The sequence below is a fragment of the Rhinoderma darwinii genome, chromosome 4, assembly GCF_050947455.1.
Source record: "Rhinoderma darwinii isolate aRhiDar2 chromosome 4, aRhiDar2.hap1, whole genome shotgun sequence".
In the NCBI taxonomy this organism is placed as follows: Eukaryota; Metazoa; Chordata; class Amphibia; order Anura; family Rhinodermatidae; genus Rhinoderma; species Rhinoderma darwinii.
Window position 1 is genome coordinate 226617801 of NC_134690.1, and position 24644 is coordinate 226642444.

General features: G+C 42.1%; 1 protein-coding gene across 3 annotated transcripts in view; it reads right to left on the bottom strand.

Annotated features, from left to right (window-relative positions):
* ATG5 (autophagy related 5) overlaps nt 1–15631 on the bottom strand; it is a 193472-nt gene extending 177841 nt beyond the window's left edge. Inside the window, exons 1-3 of one of the 3 annotated variants that reach the window (XM_075864207.1) lie at nt 15330–15631; nt 14191–14384; nt 11189–11316 (exon numbers count right to left, since the gene is read on the bottom strand). In XM_075864207.1, coding sequence (XP_075720322.1) covers nt 11189–11316; nt 14191–14313 — 251 coding nt within the window. In that variant the 5' untranslated portion in view covers nt 14314–14384; nt 15330–15631. The other 2 variants (XM_075864209.1, XM_075864208.1) reach the window with 2 other exon arrangements.
* Between the last annotated feature and the right edge of the window lie 9013 nt (nt 15632–24644).

Sequence of the window (24644 nt, forward strand, 5' to 3'; positions counted from 1 at the left end):
TCCTGGTCCCTAAAGATTAGATCTTGAAATTCCAGGAAAGTTCCCCTCTGGCCTGAACATCGACGTAGCACGTACACATTGTACAATGCCATCTGTATGATGTGCCCGGCCAGCTTCTTATACCACACCGCATGGCGCTGTAGGGCTTCAGGACTTGATTTGACAAATCCATCCCTCCCATGTACCTATTGTAGTCCAGGATGCAGTCTGGTTTGCGGGTGGCCTTTCCTTCATATATCCTAAATCTGTAGGTATACCCTGATGCCCTCTCGCAGCTTATACATCTTCACGCCATACCTTGCCCTCTTACCTGGCAGGTACTGGCGGAATTGAACCCTCCCTTTAAAATGTACCAGGGACTCATCAATAGAAAAACACTTCTCGGGGGTGTATGCTTGGGAAAACCGGGCACTGAAACGGTCTAATAGGGGTCTCCGTTTATCCAAACGGTCAAAACTGGGGTCATCTCGGGGTGGGCAATGCTCATTATCAGTATAATGTAAGAAGCGAAGTATTGCCTCATTTATTTATTTTTTTAGGTTCCAGTTCATTTCTGAAGTTGCTTTGAGGGGCCCATATATTAGAAACCCCTATCAAACACCCCATTTTAGAAACTAGACCCCTCAAAGTTTTCACAACAGCATTTAGAAAGTTTATGAACCCTTTAGGTGTTTCACAGAAATTTAGAGCAAAGTAGAGGTGAAATTTACTCTTTTTATACCATTTTTTTTATAACACAAAAGGATTTATCAGAGAAACACAACTCAATACTTATTGCCCAGATTCTGCAGTTTTGAGAAATATCCCACATGTGGCCCTCGGGCGGTAATGGACTGAAGCACCGGCCTCCGAAGCAAAGGAGCACCTAGTGGATTTTGAGCCCTCTTTTTTATTAGGCACCATGTCCGGTTTGAAGAGGTCTTGTGGTGCCAAAACATTGGAAACCCCCCAAAAGTGACCCCAATTTGGAAACTAGACCCCTTGAGGAATCCATTGTAGTTTTCTTGGGGTGCATGCGGCTTTTTGATCAGTTTTTATTCCATTTTTAGGTGGCGTGGTGACTAATAAACAGCAATTCTACTATTGTTTTTGTATACTTTTTTTTTTACAGCGTTCACTGTGCGCTATAAATGACATATTCACTTTATTCTGCGGGGCGATACGATCACGTCGATACCAGATGTTTATAGTTTTTTTTGATGTCTTATGGCGTTTGCACAATAAAATACGTTTTGTAAACAATCATTCACTTTTTGTGTTGCCTTATTCTAAGAGCCAGAACGTTTTTATTTTTCAATCAATAAAGCCGTGCGAGGACTTATTTTTTGCGTAACGAACTGTAGTTTCGATCAGGACCATTTTTCGGTACATGCGACTTTTTGATCTCTTTTTATTCCATTTTTTGGGAGGTGAAGTGACCAAAGAATTGTGATTGTGGTACGGTTTATCAATATATTTTTTTACGGCGTTCACCGTGCGGGATAAATAACAAAATAATTTTGTAGTTCAGGCCGTTACGGACGCGGCGATACCAATTATGTATAGTTTATTTGTTTGTTTATATATTTTTATTAATAATAAAGGACTGATAAGGGAAAAAGTGGGACTTTTACTTTTATTACTTTTAAAACTTTTATTTTCTTATTTTTACACATCTTTTTTTTACTTTTTTTTTACTTTATTACTTTGTCCCACTAGGGGACATGAGGGCAGGAGGCCCTGATCGCTATTCTAATACACTGCACTACATGCGTAGTGCAGTGTATTAGAGCTGTCAGCTACTCACTGACAGCAAGCATAGTGGGTCCTGACGTTGTCAGGACCCACTAGGCTTCTGTCTATGGCATAGCCGGACGCCATTGTTTGGTGTCCGGTTGCCATAGTCACCATCGCCGGCCGCTATCGTGTAGCAGGCCGGCGATGGCGGATTAACCCCTAAGAAGCCGCGATCGCTATTGAACGCGGCTTCTGAGGGGTTAATCGGCGGGGGAGCTCCGCGATCGGTCCCGGCACATTGAGCAGTGATAGTCTGCTGTCGGAAACAGCAGCTATCACAGCTCATGAACGCGCCCCGCGCGAACGGCGCCGTGTTTACTCCATGACCTACTATTAGGTCACTGAGCGCGAACGCTACAGTTAGCATGACCTAATAGTAGGTCATGGAGCGTTAAGGGGTTAACAATCACTGCAGCACTCCACCAATCTGGGCATTATGGCAGAGTGGCCAGAGAGAAGCCTCTCCTTAGTGTAAAAAAAAACAAAAACAAAAAAAAAACAGATGACAGCCCGCCTGGAGTTGCAAAAAAGCACCTAACGTACTCTCAGACTGAGAAAAAAAAAAATGATTCTGTGGTCTGATGAAACCAAAATTAAACTTTTTGGCCTTAATTCTAAGCACCATGTCTGTAGGAAACTAGGCACTGCTCATCACCTGCCCAATACCTTCCCTACAGTAAAGCATGGTGGTGGCAGCATTATGCTGTGGGGCTGGAACAGGGAGACTGGTTAGGGTTGAGGGAAATACGAATGGAGCAAAGTAGAGATATTCTTAATGAAACCTGATCTAGAGTGTTCCGGACCTCAGACTGGGCCAAAGGTTCACCGTCCAACAAAACAACGACCCTAAGCACACAGCCAAGACAACACAGGGGTGGCTTAGGGAGAACTCTGTGAATGTCCTTGAGTGACCCAGCCAGAGCCCTGACTTGAACCCAATCGAACATCTGTGGAGAGATCTGAAAAAGGAAGAGTGGCAGAAAATCCCAAAATCCAGGTTTGCAAACCTTGTGGCATCAAACCCAAGAAGACTGGAGGCTGTTATCGCTGCCAAAGCTGATTCAACTAAGTACTGAGTAAAGGGTCTGAATACTGATGTCAATGCAATATTTTCATTTTTCCTTTTCAATAAAATAGCAAAGATTACTAACATTCTGTTCTCACTTTGTCATTATGGGGTATGGAGTGCAGAATAATGGGGAAAACTATGAAATTTATATTTTAGCACAAGGCCTCAACATAACAAAATGTGAAAAAATTCAAAGGGCCTAAAGACTTTCCGAATGCATTGTATTTCTGGTGCTTTTTGGCAGGGCCTAATCGGCTTTTGTAGATGACATACCTGAAGGCCAATGTTAGGCTTCCGGTTGCCATAGCAACCAATGGCACCCCACAATCGCATCCTGGGGATCACTAGCTCTGTTAACATCTTAGATGCCGTGAACAACATTATCTCAGATCCCGGCTCTTACAGCGGGAACATGGCTGTCAGTTACCGCCATGCCACCAAGATCACGTTAACATAAATGTACGACAATATGCGGCAAGTCCTTGACGCCTATGACTTACATGTACGCCAAATATCAGAAAGGGGTCAAGGACTCAGAAGCCGCACAAAGAAAACTTCATTGGTATATGTATGTATGTATGTATGCATTTATGTTCTATTTAACTTTATTAAGGTGCAATGTAACCGGAGAAATCAGAAATATTTTTTGGGGAAATAAATAAGATGCTTATTTATGTAGCTTCATTATAGACAATTATAAAACAAAATAAATGTAGCATATCTTCGAGACTATTCATTTGCAGCAGTTTTCAACTATTGGCTCTGCCTTAATTAAACTCCTCCCACTCTTTGTATAAACTGAGCGTCTATCTCCTCTCCTGTCAGTACCCCTTGATAAAGCTACCGCGAAACGCGCGTCGGGGCTCATGGTGTAGTGTTCACCCTAAGGATTATTATGACTTATACTGGTTGGTACACTCTTTGGGACCGGGTTTGAATCTCGGTTACTCCCTTGCTATACTTTCACACATATACCTGTGTGTCTTGTATGTTCCCTTCCTTGTATACTTGCTGCTCATTCATTGATTGTGTCATTGCATTGGCATGGCAACTTATATTACAGCAGTGGTTTCTGGATTTTTCCATTAATAGTATGCCTTTCTGAACTACCTTTTATATTTGGGTTTTTCTGAGTATATTCTATTGTGTCATAATAGGGTGTTCCCCACTTCTTTGTATTTTAACTGTGTGTCTCATTTTAGGTCTTGATGGCCAATATGTTTTTATGTATTTCAATAAAGTGATGTGATTTTTACAATGTACATACTTGTACTTGTTTCCATTTTTGTCCTTTGTGGATGCATGATTCGTCCACATGTACATTTATAGGTATTCATTCTATATATTCTTTAGATATATGTGGACGTTAAATTGAAACGTTACTGTTTGGTCTGTAACTATATAGGTATTCATCATATCTTCGAGACTATGCCCTATTTAAATACAGTAAACAAAGTTGGACACAGAGGTTAAAATTTTGGACGTTTTAGTATAAAATACCAAGATCATTTGTAACTAGTGTCGTAATGTGTAAGTGTTAGTTAAAAAACAAAGTAATAAAAAAAAAAAACATTTGCCACAACACCATAGAGGCCAATGAAGCTGACGGCACAAACAAACTAGGAAGATAGTTGTTCAATAGCAGGTAAGATGTCATGGATCACTTGCCCTATACCCGTAGTTCGGGTCTATGCACCATAGATGAAGGACTTGAAATGTGGCACAGCTCTAGGTGCATTAGTACATTTGCACAGCGGTGTACAGCCAGAGGACTCAATGTAACTTCATCCGTCTGCCATAGAGTTGTTCTCCTACAAAGCCAGAGCTGCGGTGAATCAGTCAGCCATGTATGAGCAACACGATTTGATCTCTCCTCACTTCCATTATACTATAATCCTTCTGTCACTAAACTCCCTTCATATGTGACACAGTGCAAAAAAACATGCCAAGTGTCCGTAACAAAACAAGTATGTCCCATCCTATTAGGATGTATGGCTGGAATTGCTGTTTTTTTTCTTCCATTCCACCACACAAAACTTTTAAATATTTCCCAGTACATTGTATGTTGCATTAAATCTACAACTTGTCCCGAAATAAAAAAAAAAATAAAAAAAGAAGATCCCTCACATGTAAGTAGACGAAAATATAAAAATGCAAAGGCGATAAAGAAAAAAAAAAAATGGTTGTGGCGAGAAGGAGCTAAAGGGGTTATCGAGGGACCAAAACTTTCAAAAATTGCTTTGCATTCATATTTTTATGTAAAAAGCAGCCACTTCCAAATGTATGGATTTAACTCCCTATATAAACATTTAAAAATAATTTTATTGGTATAAATCTAAAAGGTTGGACACTAATGCCAAAGAATCGGAGTACAGGCGTTGGCAAAACAGATCATGGATCCTTAGTAGAGTGTCTGAAATATATTAATAAAAGTTTGGTCAACTCATATCAATGCGACACCAGACAATAGTAAATCACACTACTGGTCTATTTGCCATAGCGATACACAAACAAACCAAGCCTTTATGAGATGTCTATTATCCAATGGTAACAACCATGTACCATTCCTTAACAATTATAACATTGGTCTGTTAACCACAGATAAGCAAGTCTCCCTATGCGTTCCTGCGCCCCTGTGATATAGGGGAGCGTCCTCAGGGGTATAATTGGCTTTGATTATTTCTTATTGCCAGTCAGCACATATTATGCGGTTTGTTTTGTATTCTCCGGCGTGGACTGAGCCACTGATGTCTGGTCTAGCGTGCGCCGGGGAAACCCTAGAGCCTTATAAGGCTTAGCCCCACCCACATCTAAAATGTAATTGGGACCTGCACCAGTAGGTGTATAGAACGTCACACTGACGCCCACCAGCTGGAGCGGCCCCCTGGTAACGTCACGTCCAATGGACTAGATGCATCACGCATCAATAGTTGCTAGGGGAGCTTCAGGCGGCCAAAACATACACCGCTGAACATACAAGGTATGCGACAACCCGACATCAGTAGCACAGCCCCATCCATTTTAATGGAACTGTACTGCAGCTCTGAATGATAAGGAATGGAAATGAAAAAATGCTTAGGGGTCCTATTACACGGTCAATATGCCGTGAAAACGAGCGCCGATCAATGAGACAGCTCGATGATCGGCGCTCTGTTTGCTCCTTTCGCAAGGAGAAATTATTGCTTATTTATACGGATGAGAGATAGTTACTCCATCGTTCTTCCCCATACATTTTCATCATGCTGGCAGCATGTCATCCGTTTACATAGGGAGATGTTCTTTTGACAAACGGAGATTTTTAACGCTGCAAAAACTAAGCGATCAGCTGATGAACGAGTGTTTGCTCGTTTATCGGCTGATCGTTGCCCTATTTACACAGGGCAATGATGGGAAACAAGCGTTCATCTGAACTCTCGTTTGCCCAATCATTGGCCCGTGTAATACGGCCTTAAGGGACATGCTGCCTTCACCTCAGAATCGATGGGGGTCCCACAAATCTATCTATATGCCATAACATGAGATAAGAACACCCCCTAAAAAACAAATGTATTTATAGTGTTAAAATAATAACTGTGCGTTAAAGGGGTATTCCCAAATCAAACATTTATGGCATATACACGGGATATGCCATAAATGTCTGATAGATGTGGGTTCAAGCTTTGGGACTCGCACCTACAGAGAGAACGGGGGACACAGAGCACTGCTCGGCTGTTTCAGTAACTCCCATAAAACATAATTATAAGTGACATTTTACAACAATTACATCAGGGTGTGCAAACACGATGTACAAAACAAAAGATTGAACATGGGATAGTGGAAGCAGGCAAAATTATTTCTGAAACTACTGATCATTTCAGACTAAAAACAAAAATGTAACACTGACAGAATTTCCTAATGTAAATATGAACTCACAGTTTAGGGTGAACTGGTAAGCCATCAATAAACTGGTCAACATTAAAGAGGCTCTGTCACCAGATTTTGCAACCCCTATCTGCTATTGCAGCAGATAGGCGCTGCAATGTAGATTACAGTAACGTTTTTATTTTTAAAAACGAGCATTTTTGGCCAAGTTATGACCATTTTTGTAATTATGCAAATGAGGCTTGCAAAAGTCCAAGTGGGTGTGTTTAAAAGTAAAAGTCCAAGTGGGCGTGTATTATGTGCGTACATCGGGGCGTTTTTAATACTTTCACTAGCTGGGCGCTCTGATGAGAAGTAACATCCTCTTCTCTTCAGAACGCCCAGCTTGTGACAGTGCAGATCTGTGACGTCACTCACAGGTCCTGCATCGTGACGGCCACATCGGCAGCAGAGGCTACAGTTGATTCTGCAGCAGCATCAGCGTTTGCAGGTAAGATCGACTTACCTGCAAACGCTGATGCTGCTGCAGAATCAACTGTAGCCTCTGGTGCCGATGTGGCCGTCACGATGCAGGACCTGTGAGTGACGTCACAGATCTGCACTGTCAGAAGCTGGGCGTTCTGAAGAGAAGAGGATGTTACTTCTCATCAGAGCGCCCAGCTAGTGAAAGTATTAAAAACGCCCCGATGTACGCACATAATACACGCCCACTTGGACTTTTACTTTTAAACACACCCACTTGGACTTTTGCAAGCCTCATTTGCATAACTACAAAAATGGTCATAACTTGGCCAAAAATGCTCGTTTTTTAAAAATAAAAACGTTACTGTAATCTACATTGCAGCGCCTATCTGCTGCAATAGCAGATAGGGGTTGCAAAATCTGGTGACAGAGCCTCTTTAAGCAGACCTTTAGGCAAAGCTTTGCAAGAAGCCCTTACATCAGGCTTAAAGGGGTTTTCCCATCAGAGACATTTAGGACATATCCACAGGGTATGTCAAATGTCAGATAGATGCGGGTCCCACCTCTGGGACCTGCGGCAATCACTAGACTGGGGCCCCCTAAACCCCGTTCGAACACTCTGTGTTGTGGTTTCCGTAATTCATGGTCAGAGATCACACGCTTCAGCCACAACAGGTTTAGAGGGCCCCGGTCTAGAGATTGACGCATGTCCCAGAGGTGCGACCCGCATCTATCGGACATTTATGACAGACCCTGTGGATAGGTCATAAAGGTCTCTGATGGGAAAACCCCTTTAATAATTGGGGTAGTATCTGAAAGTGCAGTATAAGGTCTCTTTCACACGGCAGTGTTGTGGTCAGTATGTGTAAGCTAAAGCCAGAGCAGAGTCCAAAACACAAAAGGTACAAATCTTTCCATTACACATTTCTCTGCGTAGGTTCCACTCCTGGCTTTGGCTTCCAAATACGGATATGAAATACTGACAAATACTGTCGTGTGACAGAGACCTTAGTAAGCTTTGTATCTGCTACAGCCTTGGTAAAGTACAAAAGAGCGCACTAACTTCTCCACGCAGAACGGTCACTAAATCTTACTAGACATTTGTTTATTATAATATTAAAGAAATGGCCAATAATTCATTTCAGACATGTGGAAATCCAATATGCCTAATCCAGGCTTCCCCTGCCGCGGGGTACATGTTTGAGACCCCCATACACATTAGTGTACCACAACCTGTTATAAAACTATAACTCCCTGCATGCCGACAACCAATTTGTAGTTGGCTGTGGAGAGCCACAGGTTGGAGGACACTACTTTAGATTATGGCTACATATATATTATGTATGGGCTGCTTTATCAGAGACCATACAATAGACCTGCCATCATGGAATTAGTCTCCTGACTACTAGTATGAATGAAGTGATCTACACACTCTCCAATAGAAAAAAGAGGTACAAACACCACCTCACCCCCACCGAAAGCAAAATGACAGAAATGCTGTTAGAGTAATTTGCGGTGTTTCTAGCATAAAAAAAATGCCTTCATTTTTTTTTTTTATTCCATGCGTCCCCCTTGGTGATGCTGCTAATCTTTGCTGCTGAGGAAGGGAGGGAGGGACTGAGCAAAATCAGTCTACTTCCACGATTTGGTAGCTGACAATATAGTCTCTTCTTACTTTCCCTCCAGAAGGAGTTTTCTCAGCTATTCTACCATGCTACTACAGAGGCTCCGCTCCTTACCTGACAAGCAAGTAAGAAATCCTTACTCTGCAATGAACAGAGAGGCTCACTACACAGAGACCGGCTGTGAGGAGAGTGAGCATGCATGTGTACTCCAGCACTCCGCTTAGTAAGTGGACATTGCTATATGATTTGATCTCCACATAGTGCTATAATATGCAAGTATAACTCTTCACCTGATCGCTTTTTTTAACAGCATGTAAATGGCAAACATTGTTCATTTTTTATGATCTATACAATGAATATGAGATTTAATGGTAGGCAACTTCATTAACAGTGTGTGCCAGACTCATATGCCCTCCCAGAGGACCCCAACCACAGTTGCCGCTATTCCAGCCGCAAATGTTGCCCAAAACCAAGCCTATGTTAACCTTTTCCACGGGGCTTTTCTCAGAATCTGACATGCAGTGCTCCGATCTGCATATCAGACACCGCACCAATAAAAAGGACCGGGAAACAGGCCTCAAGCAATAAGCTATGGGTACTTCCCTGGATTTTCTCCATTTCAGCAAAATTCGGCTTAATTGAAGAATACGATACACAGCGGTACCTGGATTTTTGGCAGTGCTATAATTACAAAATTAGTACACATGGAGAACAGCATAAAGTTTCAATGTAGGCTGCAAAGACAAGATCTTTTTTTTTTTGTTTATGTTAGATTTTCTTCGGACCAGTCTGCAGTTTGCCTGTTTGTCCACTAGATGTCAGCACATGAGAAAACTAAAAACTATTTCAGAAAGGAAGAATAGAATAAACCAAAAAATGGTTGCTTTTTTTTTTTTCTTAAAAAAATAAAAATAAAATAAAGATACGTCACTAGGTGTTCTAAAAGAATATTTATAAAAATGTAAGAAATGAAATGGATATAATGCTACCTATAAAATGGCGACATGTGAATGTTAGGTTTATTAACAAAAATAGTACAAATACTTTTAACTTCCAGGAAACCCAAAGTAAGCTAGCGATATACAAGAGATAACACCTTCCCGCAACTTATTAGCCCTGATCAACCCCTTAATCTTTTGTGGGGAACAATCTTATCCGAATCCACACTGTGAACCATATTTTAAATGTCAAAGAAGAGATAAAAGCAGCACTCAAAGTGAATGATCCTTTTAAATTAGGCTCCAATCAGACGAGCGTGTCCAATTTGTGCTCGTAAAAAAATGCAGCGTTTTTCCTACATTTTATGTGCATTACATATTGGCATCAGCGTGCTTTGCGCATGGCATGCATTTTTCACGTCCGTGCGAGCACTTTTTAAAAAAAAAAAATTTCTCTGCATTTCTTTGTAACTGATGCGTACAACACAGACAGCTCACGGATGTCGTCCATGTGCTGCCAGCAGTATTCACACAGCCAAAGGCTTCAATGGGCGACTAGCTGCGTAAAACCGCACCAACGTAGGACATGCAGTGAGTTCCACGCAGCGGACACTCGCTGTGTGAAAACGCACGCACGTCTGAATAGCCCAATTGAAATGAATGGGACTGTGTGCTGTGAGTTATTTAGACACACTGACATTCTGGCGCACAATTTGCCAGAGATGCGTCTAACTTATTAAGAGGAGTGCACCACCTGATAGATTAGACACATATCGAGCCATTTCTGTTTAGATTAAGGCCCTGGTCACATGATGTTTGGGAGCGGGGGAGCGACACACTTTATATCTCTCTGTATATGAGGTCAGTTGAACTGCGTATGCTCGCCCACAGAGATGCACTATGCGCACAGGTCGGGGACGATCACTCTTACAGAAAGAACTACAGGAGAACATTGCCATGGACAACAATCAAAACCGGGGGATGGCATGCCGACAGGGGTCCGATTTTTTTTCAGCGTCATTTTAGACAATTGATTGTATAGGCAGATATTCATTATTTTTAATAAAGATACACAAGTCTTAATACACTTCCTCCATTGTGATTAAAATTTACATTGAACTTGCAGACTTTTATTTCCGGTCTAAATTAGGAAGTGCCGCTGTGTAAACAATGAAAACCAGCAGCCTCCTCGTCTATGTGACGTATTTAGCGCAGGTGCTGAACAATAAGGAGTACATGAGCTGATGCAGGGGGTTGCGATGGTACCCTAATGACATCACATAGACGAGGAGGCCGCAAGTTTCCATTGTGTGCAGATGGAGCAGCACTTCCTAATTTATTTTGAAGAAAACATTAAAGTTGGTGAATATCATGAAGCAAGCAAGCAAGAAAGAAAAAAAAAGAAAAAAGAAAAAGAAAATTTCCAGAGGAAACGGCTATGCCGTCATGCAACTCACCATTTCAGAGGAATGTCTTCAAATTCAAACCAAATCTCACTTATGTCTTCTGTCCTCATGACTTTCTGAAAATGTTTTTTCACTTTGTCAGTGACCAGGGTCAGGTAGCTCACACGAGGCAGGAGTAGCTGTAAAGAAAAGGATTTTATCTGAATTATATGAGGTTTAATGGACATTCACTCACCGTTTTAAAAAATATATTGTTAGGCTGTTTCCATCTACGAGCTAGATTTTATGATATAGGAGATCTATTTGTGTGCGCAGTGTAAAAATTAGTGAATGAAGAATTTATTCAATGTAAACAATAAATATTGGCATATTATATAAAGGACATGCTGAGTGAGGTTTTGTAGGTTTAGACCTGTTTACATCTGCAGTGTGGCTTCCGTTTAGAACGGAATAATGACTTGTGTTATAAAGGGGTCCGCCAGGGATCCTTTTTGATGGTAAGAATAGTTCTGCATACAGGGCCTCTGACAGGAGCGCGTACATGGTCTACGAAACTGATCTGTCCAATTCAGACAATAAGAAACTTTGTGCCGTTACTTAAATAGAACAAACGAGAACTAAGGATTTTTTTCGTAAATTATACAGAGTAACAATTCAACATATTTTGTGTATAGGGAGAGACCGGTCAATCAGTTAGGCAGGAGAGAGCCGCCAAGCAGAACCTTCTTCCCATCCCAGGTCCATAAAACTTGCTACAACCCAGTGTTAAAGAGACTCTGCCTCCCCCTAAACTACAATAATCAGTATATAGGTTATAGCATATGGACACGGATCGTCAATCTGTCACTTGCATTGCCTCGCTATAAAGCCGGAAACAGGTCGTTCTCTGCATGCCGATACATAGAGAGAACTCCTAATCTCAGCGATATGACGGAGAGGACAACTAGGACTAGTAATCAGCATGTGGCCTATTTGTGGGCTTATAGCGAGGGAATGCAAGCGAGTAGAAAGATAAACCGTAGAGATTGAAGCAGCGCCTTTTAACCCCTAAACAACCAGGCCTTATTTGGTCTTAATGACCAAGGGTTATTTGTCGTTTTTCTACTGTTGCATTCCAAGAGTCATAATTTATTTTTCCGTCGACATACAATAGACGTACAAGGGCTTGTTTTTTGCGAGACGAGTTGCGTTTTTCAATTGCACCATTTTTGGGTGCATAGAATATATTGATGGACTTTATTTTATGAGGAAATTTAAAAATAAATAAAAAAAAAGGTATTCCAGCACGGTTTTATAGATTTTACATTTTTGTCGTTCACCATGCGGCATAAATAACATGTTAACTGTATTCTATGGGTCGGTACAAATCCGGGGATACCAAATATTTAAAAGTTTTATATATTTTCCAATGTTTATATTACTAAAAACCGTTGTTTTTAAAAAATAAAAAAAAATTACTTGTTTTTGCTTCGTCGCATTTCAAGAGCCGTAGCTTTTTTATTTTTCAGTCGATGATGCCATATTGTGGGCTTGTTTTTTGTGGGACAAAGTGAAGTTCTGATTGATACTATTTTGGGGTACATGGGACTTGCTAATTAAAATTTTATGTTTGGGGGGGTGGGGGAATAAAAAAAAAAAAGGAATTTTGCTGTTGTGTTTGGTGTTGCAATTGTATGTCGTTCACCCGGCGATTTAATTGAGGTGTTAACTTCATTTTTTGAGTCGTTACGATCGTGGCAATAACATATACGTGTATGTTTTATTTAATTTTTAATGTCATCTTTTTATTTTTTCATAAAACTTTAACGGTTTAAAAAAATCTTAGTCCTACTAGAGCAGTGATCCCCAACAACTGGGCCGCGGATCATTTGGTACCGGGCCACAGTATCTGGTATCCGCAGGGAATTTCGGGCGAAAAACTTAACCAAAACTGCGGTGTAATTTTTTGCCAAGAATGTCTGCTGCGTAAAGCTGCTGAGCAATCAGCCGGACTGCCATGTTACCACCACTGCAACTGTCACATGGGATTAAACGTCAACCCAGGAGACCGGCCTGGAGGAAGTACATAGACTTCTGGGTAAGTATATGTTTTTAATTTCTGAGTTGCGTTTTTGCGGCGGAATCACTGCAATTCCGCCGCAATAAACGCAACAACTGCTGTTTGTTATGGGTTTTACCTCCCTATTGAATTCAAAGCCTTAAGTGTCCTGCACATAGCAGATAAATGTAAAAAGGACACTTAAGGCTTTTTTACATGGGGCAATGATCGGGTGAACGAGCGATCAGCCAATGAACGAGCAAACGCTCGTCAGCTGATGAGATCTTTTATGAGGCAACAAAAACGGTCACTTGTCAGCAGCGCATCTTCCTGTGTAAACAAGGGACACGCTGCAGACAAGATCCAAATGTACGGGGACGAATGATCGTAGTAACATTCATTAATTCGTCTCCAACATTGCTCCGTTTGAATGGGGCAAACGAGCGCTGATCAACATGCTGTGCTGTCGATCAGAACTCATTAAAGAGGACCCGTCACCTCTTCAGACATGTCTGTTTCTTCTTATAACTCTACCCAGCTTATGCCCCTCCAACTATTAAAATAAGCATGCATACTTGCTAAATATTTAATTTTAAGGCATGTGAGCTCTCTCTGCACTGATTATTGACCCAAGGAACCTCACATGAAGCCCAGCAGCCGTGAGGAGCGTCAGGAGGGCAAACATGCTCTCAATTGCATGACATAAGGAATCTTTTGGGTCCTCCGGAATAGGCGCGTCTGTGATTGACATCCCCAAACATGTACGGGAATTCAGAGCAGCGGACGTCAACAGGCACGGGAGATCTAAGCACGCCTTTTCCTCTGTGATTGACAACGCTGATGCAACGACCGGATGACTCCAGGTATGCTATTTGCATGCAGAGCGTGCAGTTATTAAACTTATTATTCTTCAAAAAGGGCCATCTAATGATTTTAACAAGTGCAAGGTTGGAAGTTCCCTTTAAACCATTTGTGATGTTCTATAGTGCTTTATTTGAGTGCACTTCCTACCTACCCTAATAGGACTTACATAGTAAGGTTCAGCTTCCCTTTCAGTGAGTTCATCCTGATATAATATAAAGCAGGTTGGTATTCGCCCGGACCAGACATCTCGAAGTACATCCTTGTCATCTGTCATTCTTCCAGTAGTTTCGGCTGCACATATAGACGAGCTGGCTTCATTAACCAGTTATATGACAAAAATACGATCTGAAAGAAAGTCCAACAATTAATGACTCCTAACATTCTAATAGTTACAGTAGGGGGTAGATCATCCCATATATTAGCATTTCATTATTGGAATATCATTGCAGCTTCACGGACAACCCATAAGCAAATGGATTTACAGGCCAAATGTGGAAACTTAAAATTCCCAATGGTACTGCAACTTTATGATCAGGACACCGATACACTGTAACGGAAGTTGCAGCCACGTCTTCCTGCAGATTACAATGTAAATAGGTCGTAACAACTACTTACATCTTCAACAGACAGTGGCATTCATAGAGCAGATGAGACTCCTGCCGATGCTGCTTCATGCCATCATACCCGCTATACCCAGCCTCAGGGCAACATGACATCACTAGATATAGAATAACTCCTAATCCTACTACTGGACCGCTGAATACCGGCAGCGAGCGACGGAGAAAACATTTGTAGAGTAAATTAGATTTTTTTATTTTAGTTTCTACAGGTTTTGGGCTTCCTTTTAAAACACCTTAAATTCCTGGCCAGCGATTTAAGGACATTAGTGGTGAAAAAAGTGTGGATTACTTGATAAGTAGTGGGGTCCGGGTCAATAGGGTCATATTCACAATACATGACATCATTTCTTACTAAAAAGAAACACGTTTTCTACCAGATCTGTAATGTGAACACAAGTGAAACCGACATCTCCACCCTCAAAACAGAAACTCAACTAGAGAAAACAGTTTGTGGGGTTTCATATTAGTTCTAGCCCCTTCCCTCCTCCAGCAGGTGTTTATGGGGCAGCTCACAGCCTCTGTGACAGGCAGCACTGCTCACACATGTTACCAGCCGTGACAGTAGACGCGTGAGCGCAGCTCATGAAGAACACCGCTGGCACGTACGCACCTGTCTAGACTACTACAAAAAACCACCGTGGACGTACACCCGAGTGAGCGGTTTTATTACCCGAATTTCTGGCAGTTCTCTTCCACGGTACACTCTGCAGCTTCCGGGTAATACTCGTTACCCCACCCACATGCGTTACGTCACCTTTTACGGCAAGTGTAGAGGTTCATTTGGGTTACGAATGCATAATTATTACGGCAAGAAAACAGACGCCTGTGGCTGCTGGAGCAACATTATGGAGAATATACACTGCTACAAGTGTCTCCAACCTGACGTCTAGTTATTAGCTTTCTCCTTGCCTCTTTACATTATTTTCGTCACCACGGCTCCGGAGTGGGCGGGCAGTCTCTGACGTTTGCCCTCACTCGGGAGCCACTTCCCCCTTCCCTTACATCCCAGAATGCTTGCTGTTCTTGGTAGCGCGTACAGCATTCCGTCCAATCACAGGATTGCAGCTTCCCCAGCCCCACCCCTTCCTGCTTTGATGTTTAAAAGCTCTTTATACGCTCCTGATCGTGGTCGGCCGCGGACGTTTTCGGCCCGTTGCTCAAGACTGTGTTGGGTCCTTGATATACGGACCGCCTGTCGGCCTCACTGGCCGAACACAGTTCAGGGACCCGGGCTCATAGCATCATAGTTATGTACTGTCTTGTACTGAAACATGTTTTCAGTATGGTAACAGTATTCTCGTGGGTAGGCAGGGACACCTAGCATTAACTATGATGCTATGAGCCCGGGTCCCTGAACTGTGTTCGGTCTGGGAAATGCGGCCGACATGCGCTCTGTATATCACTGACCGAAGAACACAGTATGTAAAAAGCAAAAGATAGGACATGACTTACCTTTTGCGGAGGCTTTCTACGGGAAGGTGTCCATGGTCAATAGAAATTAATGGGTCCGTAATTACAGACGAAATCTACGGTCGTTTGCATACCTGTCCGGGCCTGGACTCCACAAGACCCCTGAAGATGTGTTCACTGGGAGTTGGTGCTCAAATGTCTAATGGCAGCCAAGCTCCAGCTCTAACTGCAAGAAATAGAAGACCCTCTGATCCTGGCCGTTTAACCGCTTAGATGCTGCGGTCAATAGCGACTGCTACATATAAGTTGTTTACGGACAGGGGGCACCCTCTCTAAGTTCATTGACCGGAAGTTGCCATGGGGTAATAGGGTCCCCCTGAGTGTAAAACTGACAGAAGTAATACATTGCACAGATGTATTGCAATGTATTATAGCAGTGATCAGAAGATCGCAGGGTTAAAGAGGCTCTGTCACCAGATTTTGCAACCCCTATCTGCTATTGCAGCAGATAGGCGCTGCAATGTAGATTACAGTAACGTTTTTATTTTTAAAAAACGAGCATTTTTGGCCAAGCTATGACCATTTTTGTAGTTATGCAAATGAGGCTTGCAAAAGTCCAAGTGGGCGTGTTTAAAAGTAAAAGTCCAAGTGGGCGTGTATTATGTGCGTACATCGGGGCGTTTTTAATACTTTTACTAGCTGGGCGTTCTGATGAGAAGTCCGTGTAACGTCGCAAGTGACTAGAAGCATGTCTTCCTCTATACTGATTCCATCTATTTTTTGTAACAAATCTGAGGTATCGCGGACGTATGAAGGCAGACACTCAACATACCCCTTAAGATAATAATCGATAAATCGATAAATTTACATGTTTTTTCCGTAAGATTACCCCTACCTGAAATAATCGGTCGTCCTGGGGGGATTTTTGGGTTCTTATGGACTTTCGGGAGTAGATAAAGTGTTGATATAGTCGGTTCAACAGGAGTGAGTGCCTCATACAATTCTTTGTTAATAACGTTGTCGATTTGAGCCTTCATTAAAATCTTTTCCAACTCTCCTTTAAAAGTACATAATGGATTATATGTCAGTCTCCTATAACAGTTTTTGTCATTTAATTGTCTATAGGCCTCGGTCTCATACATTGTACAGGGCCAAATCACAATGTTTCCGCCTTTGTCGGCTGCTTTAAAAACAACGTCATCAATTTGAGTAAGCTTTTTAAGGCTTTGGCGCTGTTCTACTGATAGATTATCATTTTTAATCCCTTTAGACATTTTTCCAAATTCATGACTGACTGATTTTACAAACGAATCAACTGCTGAGCACATGCTCATTGCAGGAAATCTTTTAGACTTAATCCTTATTGGTAATGGAACCTTACCTGTTGGGTCATCTTCCTGTTCTTTTAATAGTTCTTCTAGATCACGTATGGTCTGTTGTTCAATGACCGTGGGAAAGAATTCATCAGACTCGGACCTATGAAAATATTTTTTATAGATCAATGAGCGACCAAAGATATGCAAATCTTTGATTGCAGAAAACGCATCAAAACGGGCACAGGGGGAAAAAGTCAGCCCCTTCTCTAAGACCTCCATATCTGATATAGAGAGGGTATGGTTAGAGAGATTAATCACCTTGAGAGCGTTTGAAGCTTCGTCGACTTCGGGTTTCCTTTTGTTGGAAGCTTGTCTGTACGTTAATTTTCTTTTTTGTCTCGTACCATAGGTATGATAGGGCCGCTGCCGCGCTCCCCCATCAGATTCACTCTGAGATGAGATTGATGTTGTAGACATGGATCGATTACTCTGATTAGATGGAAGGCTTTTTCTCCATTTATATACTCTTTGTTGAGCGTAATCGGTGGTATCTCTGGAGAATTTTTTAGATTTTATTTCTTTAATTTCTTTTTCCCATTCGCTAAATTGTTGTTCCAATGTAAGATTGAAACTAATAAGGCCTTCAGGGGTCATTTTATCTTTGAGATTGGATTGTATTACCTCAATCTCAATATCAAGCTGGTCAAGCGTCGTTTGATTCAAATTAATCAGCAGCTCCATAAATTTAAATGAGCTCTGATTACAAACCTCCTCCCAATTAGCAACAAAGGTGACATCATTGATAGGGAAGGAGGGGAAGATCTGGACTCTGAGGCCTCTCGGAATCAATTTTCTTTGAGAATAATTCTCCAAAAAGATTTTATTCCACCATATTCTCATACGGCGGTGAAGTATATTTTTATATTTATTCTGTAGCTCGCCCACATTCCCTTGACCATTAAAAGCAGGCTGTGATGATCCATCGTTAAAAACCTGATCCATTTGGGAACGCCAGATACGTTCTCTAGCTTTATGATCCATGGATCCTGATGTACTTGAGTCTGTGAGAAACACAGCAAAAAATTAACCAACATAAACCTATTGGTACATACAGGGAGGGTCTAGTTAGTATGTAATTATATATGTGAATGCATACTCTATAAGTCACTGTATCGTGCACTAGACCTGTAGTGAAACCAAGTAAACCTTGGTGTATTGCCCTAATCAATCAATAGAAAACCTATAAGTTGTAGGGTCAATTAACACATAGTCATTTTTGAAAGAACATGTATAAATTTTTATTAAATATCACAGTATTAACAATATTAAAAGATGGATCATGCAGAGCATGAAATAAAACGTCTGTCAGTTACAGAGGACGTACAGGTAATATGAAAACGTAGAATAAGTAAATACGTGCACTACTGGACCCAAGAGAATCTGCCCAGAAAAATGATTGCAGTCTTTATATAAATAGCATCAGCAAAGAATTGCATAACATGTGTGAAGGAGCAGAGATGGGAAACTCTGCTGCAAATAACCACAAAAGACTGGGATGTAACGCCAGATAATTGCCTGTGAGTAAACCTAATGAATGCAGATGCAGTTGGTAAAGATGCAAATGGTTGGAGCGAAGTAGTGCACAGAAAATACAGCATGTAACATACCCATAACAGCCCTCTGCATAGAGAGAACGTCAGTCCCGACGCGCGTTTCGGCGAAATGCCTTCGTCCGGGGGTGGCGTCTCTCCAGCAGGGGCCTCCCCTTTACAGAGACAGCCGTCCAATCAGAGTTGCAGACGCCTGTCAGATGATGCATGAAGTCTGTAGTAGTTGGCGTCATGTGTCCGGACAGGAGAGCCCATGGAAATCCCCCGACCGCGCGTCATCCGGAGGGCGTGGATCCACGGCGTCTGACGCCATGGAGACACGCCCCCCCAGATGCAGACGCACGGATGAATCTACATTGCAGCGCCTATCTGCTGCAATAGCAGATAGGGGTTGCAAAATCTGGTGACAGAGCCTCTTTAAAGAGGCTCTGTCACCACATTATAAGTGTCCTATCTCCTATATAAGGAGATGGGCGCTGTAATGTAGGTGACAGTAATGCTTTTTATTTTAAAAAAACTATCTTTTTTCACAACGTTAGGAGCGATTTACGTTTATGCTAATGAGCTTTCTTAATGCCCAAGTGGGCGTACTTTTACTTTCGACCAAGTGGGCGTTGTGGAGAGAAGTGCATGACGCTGACCAATCGGCATCATGCACTCCTCTCCATTCATTTACACTGCACTAGCGATATAGATATATCACTATGTGCAGCCTCATACACAAGCCCTAACATTACTACAGTGTCCTGATAATGAATACACATGACCATCCAGCCTGGACGTCATGTGTACTCCGAATCCTGACACTTCTGAATCTTTTCTGTGAGATTCCAGCAACGGATACGAAATCTCGCGAGATCTCGGAGCTAAACGAGATTTGGTGTCACTTGCCGGAATCTCACAAAAAAAGATTCAGAAGTGTCAGGATTCTGAGTACACATGACGTCCAGGCTGGATGGTCATGTGTATTCATTATCAGGACACTGTAGTAATGTTAGGGCTTGTGTATGAGGCTGCACATAGCGATATATCTATATCGCTAGTGCAGTGTAAATGAATGGAGAGGAGTGCATGATGCCGATTGGTCAGCGTCATGCACTCCTCTGTACAACGCCCACTTGGTCGAAAGTAAAAGTACGCCCACTTGGGCATTAAGAAAGCTCATTAGCATAAACTAAAATCGCTCCTAACGTTGTGAAAAAAGATCGGTTTTTTAAATAAAAAGCATTACTGTCACCTACATTACAGCGCCCATCTCCTTATATAGGAGACAGGGCACTTATAATGTGGTGACAGAGCCTCTTTAACTAAAAAGCAAAAAACGACACATTATTGGTATGTCTGCTTCCATAATGACCTGAACTATAAACTGATCCTGTTATTTATGCCACATGGTGAGCGCCACAATAAAAAATGAAAAATGTTTCCACAATCGCTGTTTTTTGTTCACACCCCCCCCCAAAAAAAACAAAAAAAAGTTGTATATTCCCCAAAATAGTGGCAATAAAAACTAAAACTTGTTCCGCAATAAACAAGCCCGTATGCAACTCCGTCCACAGAAAAATATATTTTATGGCTCTCGGTATATGGCGACACAAAAGCATATTACTGTATTTTAACCCCTTTCTGACGAAGCCATTTTATAGCTAGATGACTAAGGCATCATTTACACGAGCGTAATATACGCGCGTGCTTTTCACGCGTGTCATACGCACCTATATTAGGCTATGGGGCAGTGCAGACAGTGCGTGAATTTTGCGCAGTGCAAGTGCGCTGCGTAAAACTCACGACATGTCCTTTCTTTGTGTGCTGTTCGCGCATCACGCACCCATTGAAGTCAATGGGTGCGTGAAAACCACACAGGTCGCACGTAAGCACTTCCGTGCAAACTGCGTGATTCGCGCAACAGCTGTCAAACTCTGAACGTAAACAGAAAAGCACCACGTGCTTTTCTGTTTACAAACATCCAAACGGAGTGTCATAATGATGGCGGCTGCGAGAAAATTTCGCAGCTGCGCATCATACACTGATGACACACGGAGCTGTTAAGTGCCTTTTGCGCACGCAAAACGCCATGTTTTTTGCGTGCGCAAAACGCACACGCTCGTGTAAGTCAGGCCTAAGTCAGATTTTAGAAATCTGTTATATGTTCATTTATCAGGGGTTTAGGCCTCATGCCCACTTCAGTTATTTTCGTCAGGGTGCTATCCGTTTTTTAAAGTGGTAGCACCCTGACACAGTAATTTCAATGGGGCCATGCACACTTCTGTTGTTTTAACATAACTGTGCGGCCGTTCCTTCAGAAATAGAACAGGTCCTACTGTTAGTTTTTGACGGAACAGTCTCGACCTTTGCATTGATTTGGTCCGTGAAACAATGGACTGCACACGGAAGCCATTCGTGTGCGGTCCGTGATTCACGGAACCGTCATTAGCGGCCGTACAACAGCCGACGGAAGTGTGCATGCAGCCTTAGAAAGTATAGTGGTGGCACCAGTGAGTTATTTTTAAGTAATTCATGGGATACACGTTTAAAATATTAAAATTACATATTACAAAGTGGAGAAACGCACCTTAACATTTATTGGATTATTTGTCCTATGCCCAGAATTACCCCTAAAGTGACGAAAAATCGACTGCGTTGACACATGGTAGGGCCTGAGAGTGAAGGAGCACCACAAGGATTTTGAGGCCTTATTTTTACATGGATCATTTTTGGGCACCACTTCATGTTTGCATAGGCCTAAAACATTTTGCAGATGCTACACTAATTTTAAACTCCTAGGTATTCATCTAGTGGTTATAGTGAGAGTGTTTAGTTTTGTTATGTTTTTTTTTTGTTTTTTTGCAGTCCAATTTTTAAATGGCTACTAATTTTTCTTCAAACTTTGCATAAATCAACAGTTCAAGATACTTTGTAATATATCTTATTAGAGAAAAATACCTCTTTTTCCACTTATAATTCCCCACTACCACCACTACCGCTTAACTGTTCACTCACTGAATTTACTGCTTTTTCCATCTACTCCCACTGAAGGATCAAGTTACAGCTGCCTATAGAAATCTATGTGGAAAGGGGAGGAGTGAGCAGGAACAGAGTGAGGGTATGTTCACACGAGGTCATTACGTCCGTAATTGACGGACGTATTTCGGCCGCAAGTACCGGACCGAACACAGTGCAGGGAGCCGGGCTCCTAGCATCATACTTATGTACGATGCTAGGAGTCCCTGCCTCGCTGCCGGACAACTGTCCCGTACTGTAATCATGTTTTCAGTACGGGACAGTTGTCCGGCAGCGAGGCAGGGACTCCTAGCGTCGTACATAACTATGATGCTAGGAGCCCGGCTCCCTGCACGGTGTTCGGTCCGGTACTTGCGGCCGAAATACGTCCGTCAATTACGGACGTAATGACCTCGTGTGAACATACCCTGAGAAAAAAAAGTGAGACACACACAAACACTGCTGCAGCTTCTAGTAAGGCCTTATTCACACGAGCGTAGTTCACGTCCGTGATACGCATGTGAAAATCACGCGCGTCGCACTGTAATTCAATGGGGCCATTCAGACAGTCCGTCATTTTCACGCAGCGTATGTCCGCTGCGTAAAACTCACGACATGTCCTATACTTGGTCGTTTTTCGCGCATCACACACCCATTCAAGTCAATGGGTGCGTGAAATCGCGCACGGCACACGGAAGCACTTCCATGTGCCGCACGTGATTCGCGCTACAGTTGTTAAATAAATGAAGGTAAAAATAAAAACACCTCCTTTTCTGTTTCTAAACATAAAAACAGTGTCATAACCATGCCATATGCGCGAAAATCACGCAGCCGCGCACCACATACTGTTGACACACGCAACTGCAACGCACAAAAAACGCACACGTTCGTGTGAATAAGGCCTTAGAGTTATATCTCACTCAGTTCTGAATTCTCAGCTACACTGCTCATAACTGCTGCATGATGTCCTCTATGCTTCTGCTGCTTCTAGAATTGTGATAGATAGAGAGAGGAAAGCAGGTTTTTCCTCTTCTCTATGTGTTATGTGTATGGGAGACATGATAGCAGTTAGGTACTAACCACATGCATAGGGAAAACTGAGAATTAGAGAGCCTTCAGAGAGGAAAACTTCTAAAAAGTTCAGGATACAAGTCATATCCTGTCCAGAAATACTGTTATTCCTCATGTACACACATATGACTGCTTATTCTGAAAAGCCACCTGAAAGGTTACGTTTTAAGTCAATGTGATTAAGCCTGTGTCACTCATACGGACTCCAGAACCTTCTGTATGATGAAATGACATTGACTGTTCCACATAGGCTCTTCACTGTGGGATGAGGAGGAGGGAGCTGAGAGAGAAAGACACAGACATTGCTGCCCATAGAAGTCTATGGAGAGGGGATGGGGAGTAGCAGCAGAGAGAGAACAGACACAGGCTGCTGGTAAGAGCTATATGTCACCCCAGTGCTAGATACACTGCTAATTACAGCTGTATGATGACCTCCATGTTGCTTCTGTTTCTCTAAGTGTCATAAATAGAGATAGGAGAGCAGGATTCTCCTCTTCGCTGTGTATAGAAGGCATGATCACAGTTAGGCTCCACCCACTAGTCCAGAGAAAACAGAATTAGTGATAGAGGGTAAAACTGCTAAAAAAAAAAATACAGGATATAAGTCATATAATGGCCAGAAATGAGAAGGAAACAGCAATGACCAAATTATTTGTGCAGATGAGGGTGGAAGGTCGGGTGCCTGAATTAAAGGACAGGTTGTAAAAACAGGTGCTGCGATGGCGGTCAACCAAAAAAAAAAACAATTGCTCCCCCTAGTGGAAGAACATGAAAGGAATATTAAAAGTAAGCTTGATGCGTACCTAACCTTTCAGATGACTTTTCAGAATAAGCTGTCCTATGTGTGTATATGAGGAATACCACTATTTCTGGTCATTATATGACTTGTATCCTGCATTTTATTTAGATTTTTTTGCAGTTTTCCCCTTTGCAGGCTCGATTTCTAATTCTCAGTTTTCCATGAGCTAGGTGGCATAGCCTAACTTCTAGCATGTCTGCCATACACTGCACACATAGAGAGGAGGAGAATCCTGCTCTCCTAACTCTTATCGATCACATATAAAGAAGAAGTAGCAGCATCAGGACATCATACAGCAGTAATGAGTAGTGTAGCTGTAAATTCAGCACTGGAGTGAGATAGAACACTTGCTCAAAACTGCAGCAGCATCGATGTGTGTCTCTCTTTGCCTCTCACTCACTCTGTTCCCTCCTCCCTCCTCTATAGACTTCTATTGGCAAATGCAATGTTATCCCTCAGTGAGCCAATAGTACGCCCTCCTTGTCTTGAGATGAAAAAAGCAGTAAATTCAGAGTGAGTAAACAATTAGTAGGGAGGTAGGAAAGGAGTCTGACAAGTGATGAAAGGCATTTTTCTCTAATAAGATGTACACTATAAGGACAAAACTATTGGGACATCTACACATTGCACCTACAGGAGCTTTTATGACATCAACTCTTCTAGGTAGACTTTCTACAAGATTTTGGAGTGTGTGGGAATTTTTGCCCATTCATCCAAAAGAGCATTTGGGAGGTCAGACACTAATGTTGGACGAGAAGATCTGGCTTGCAATCTCCATT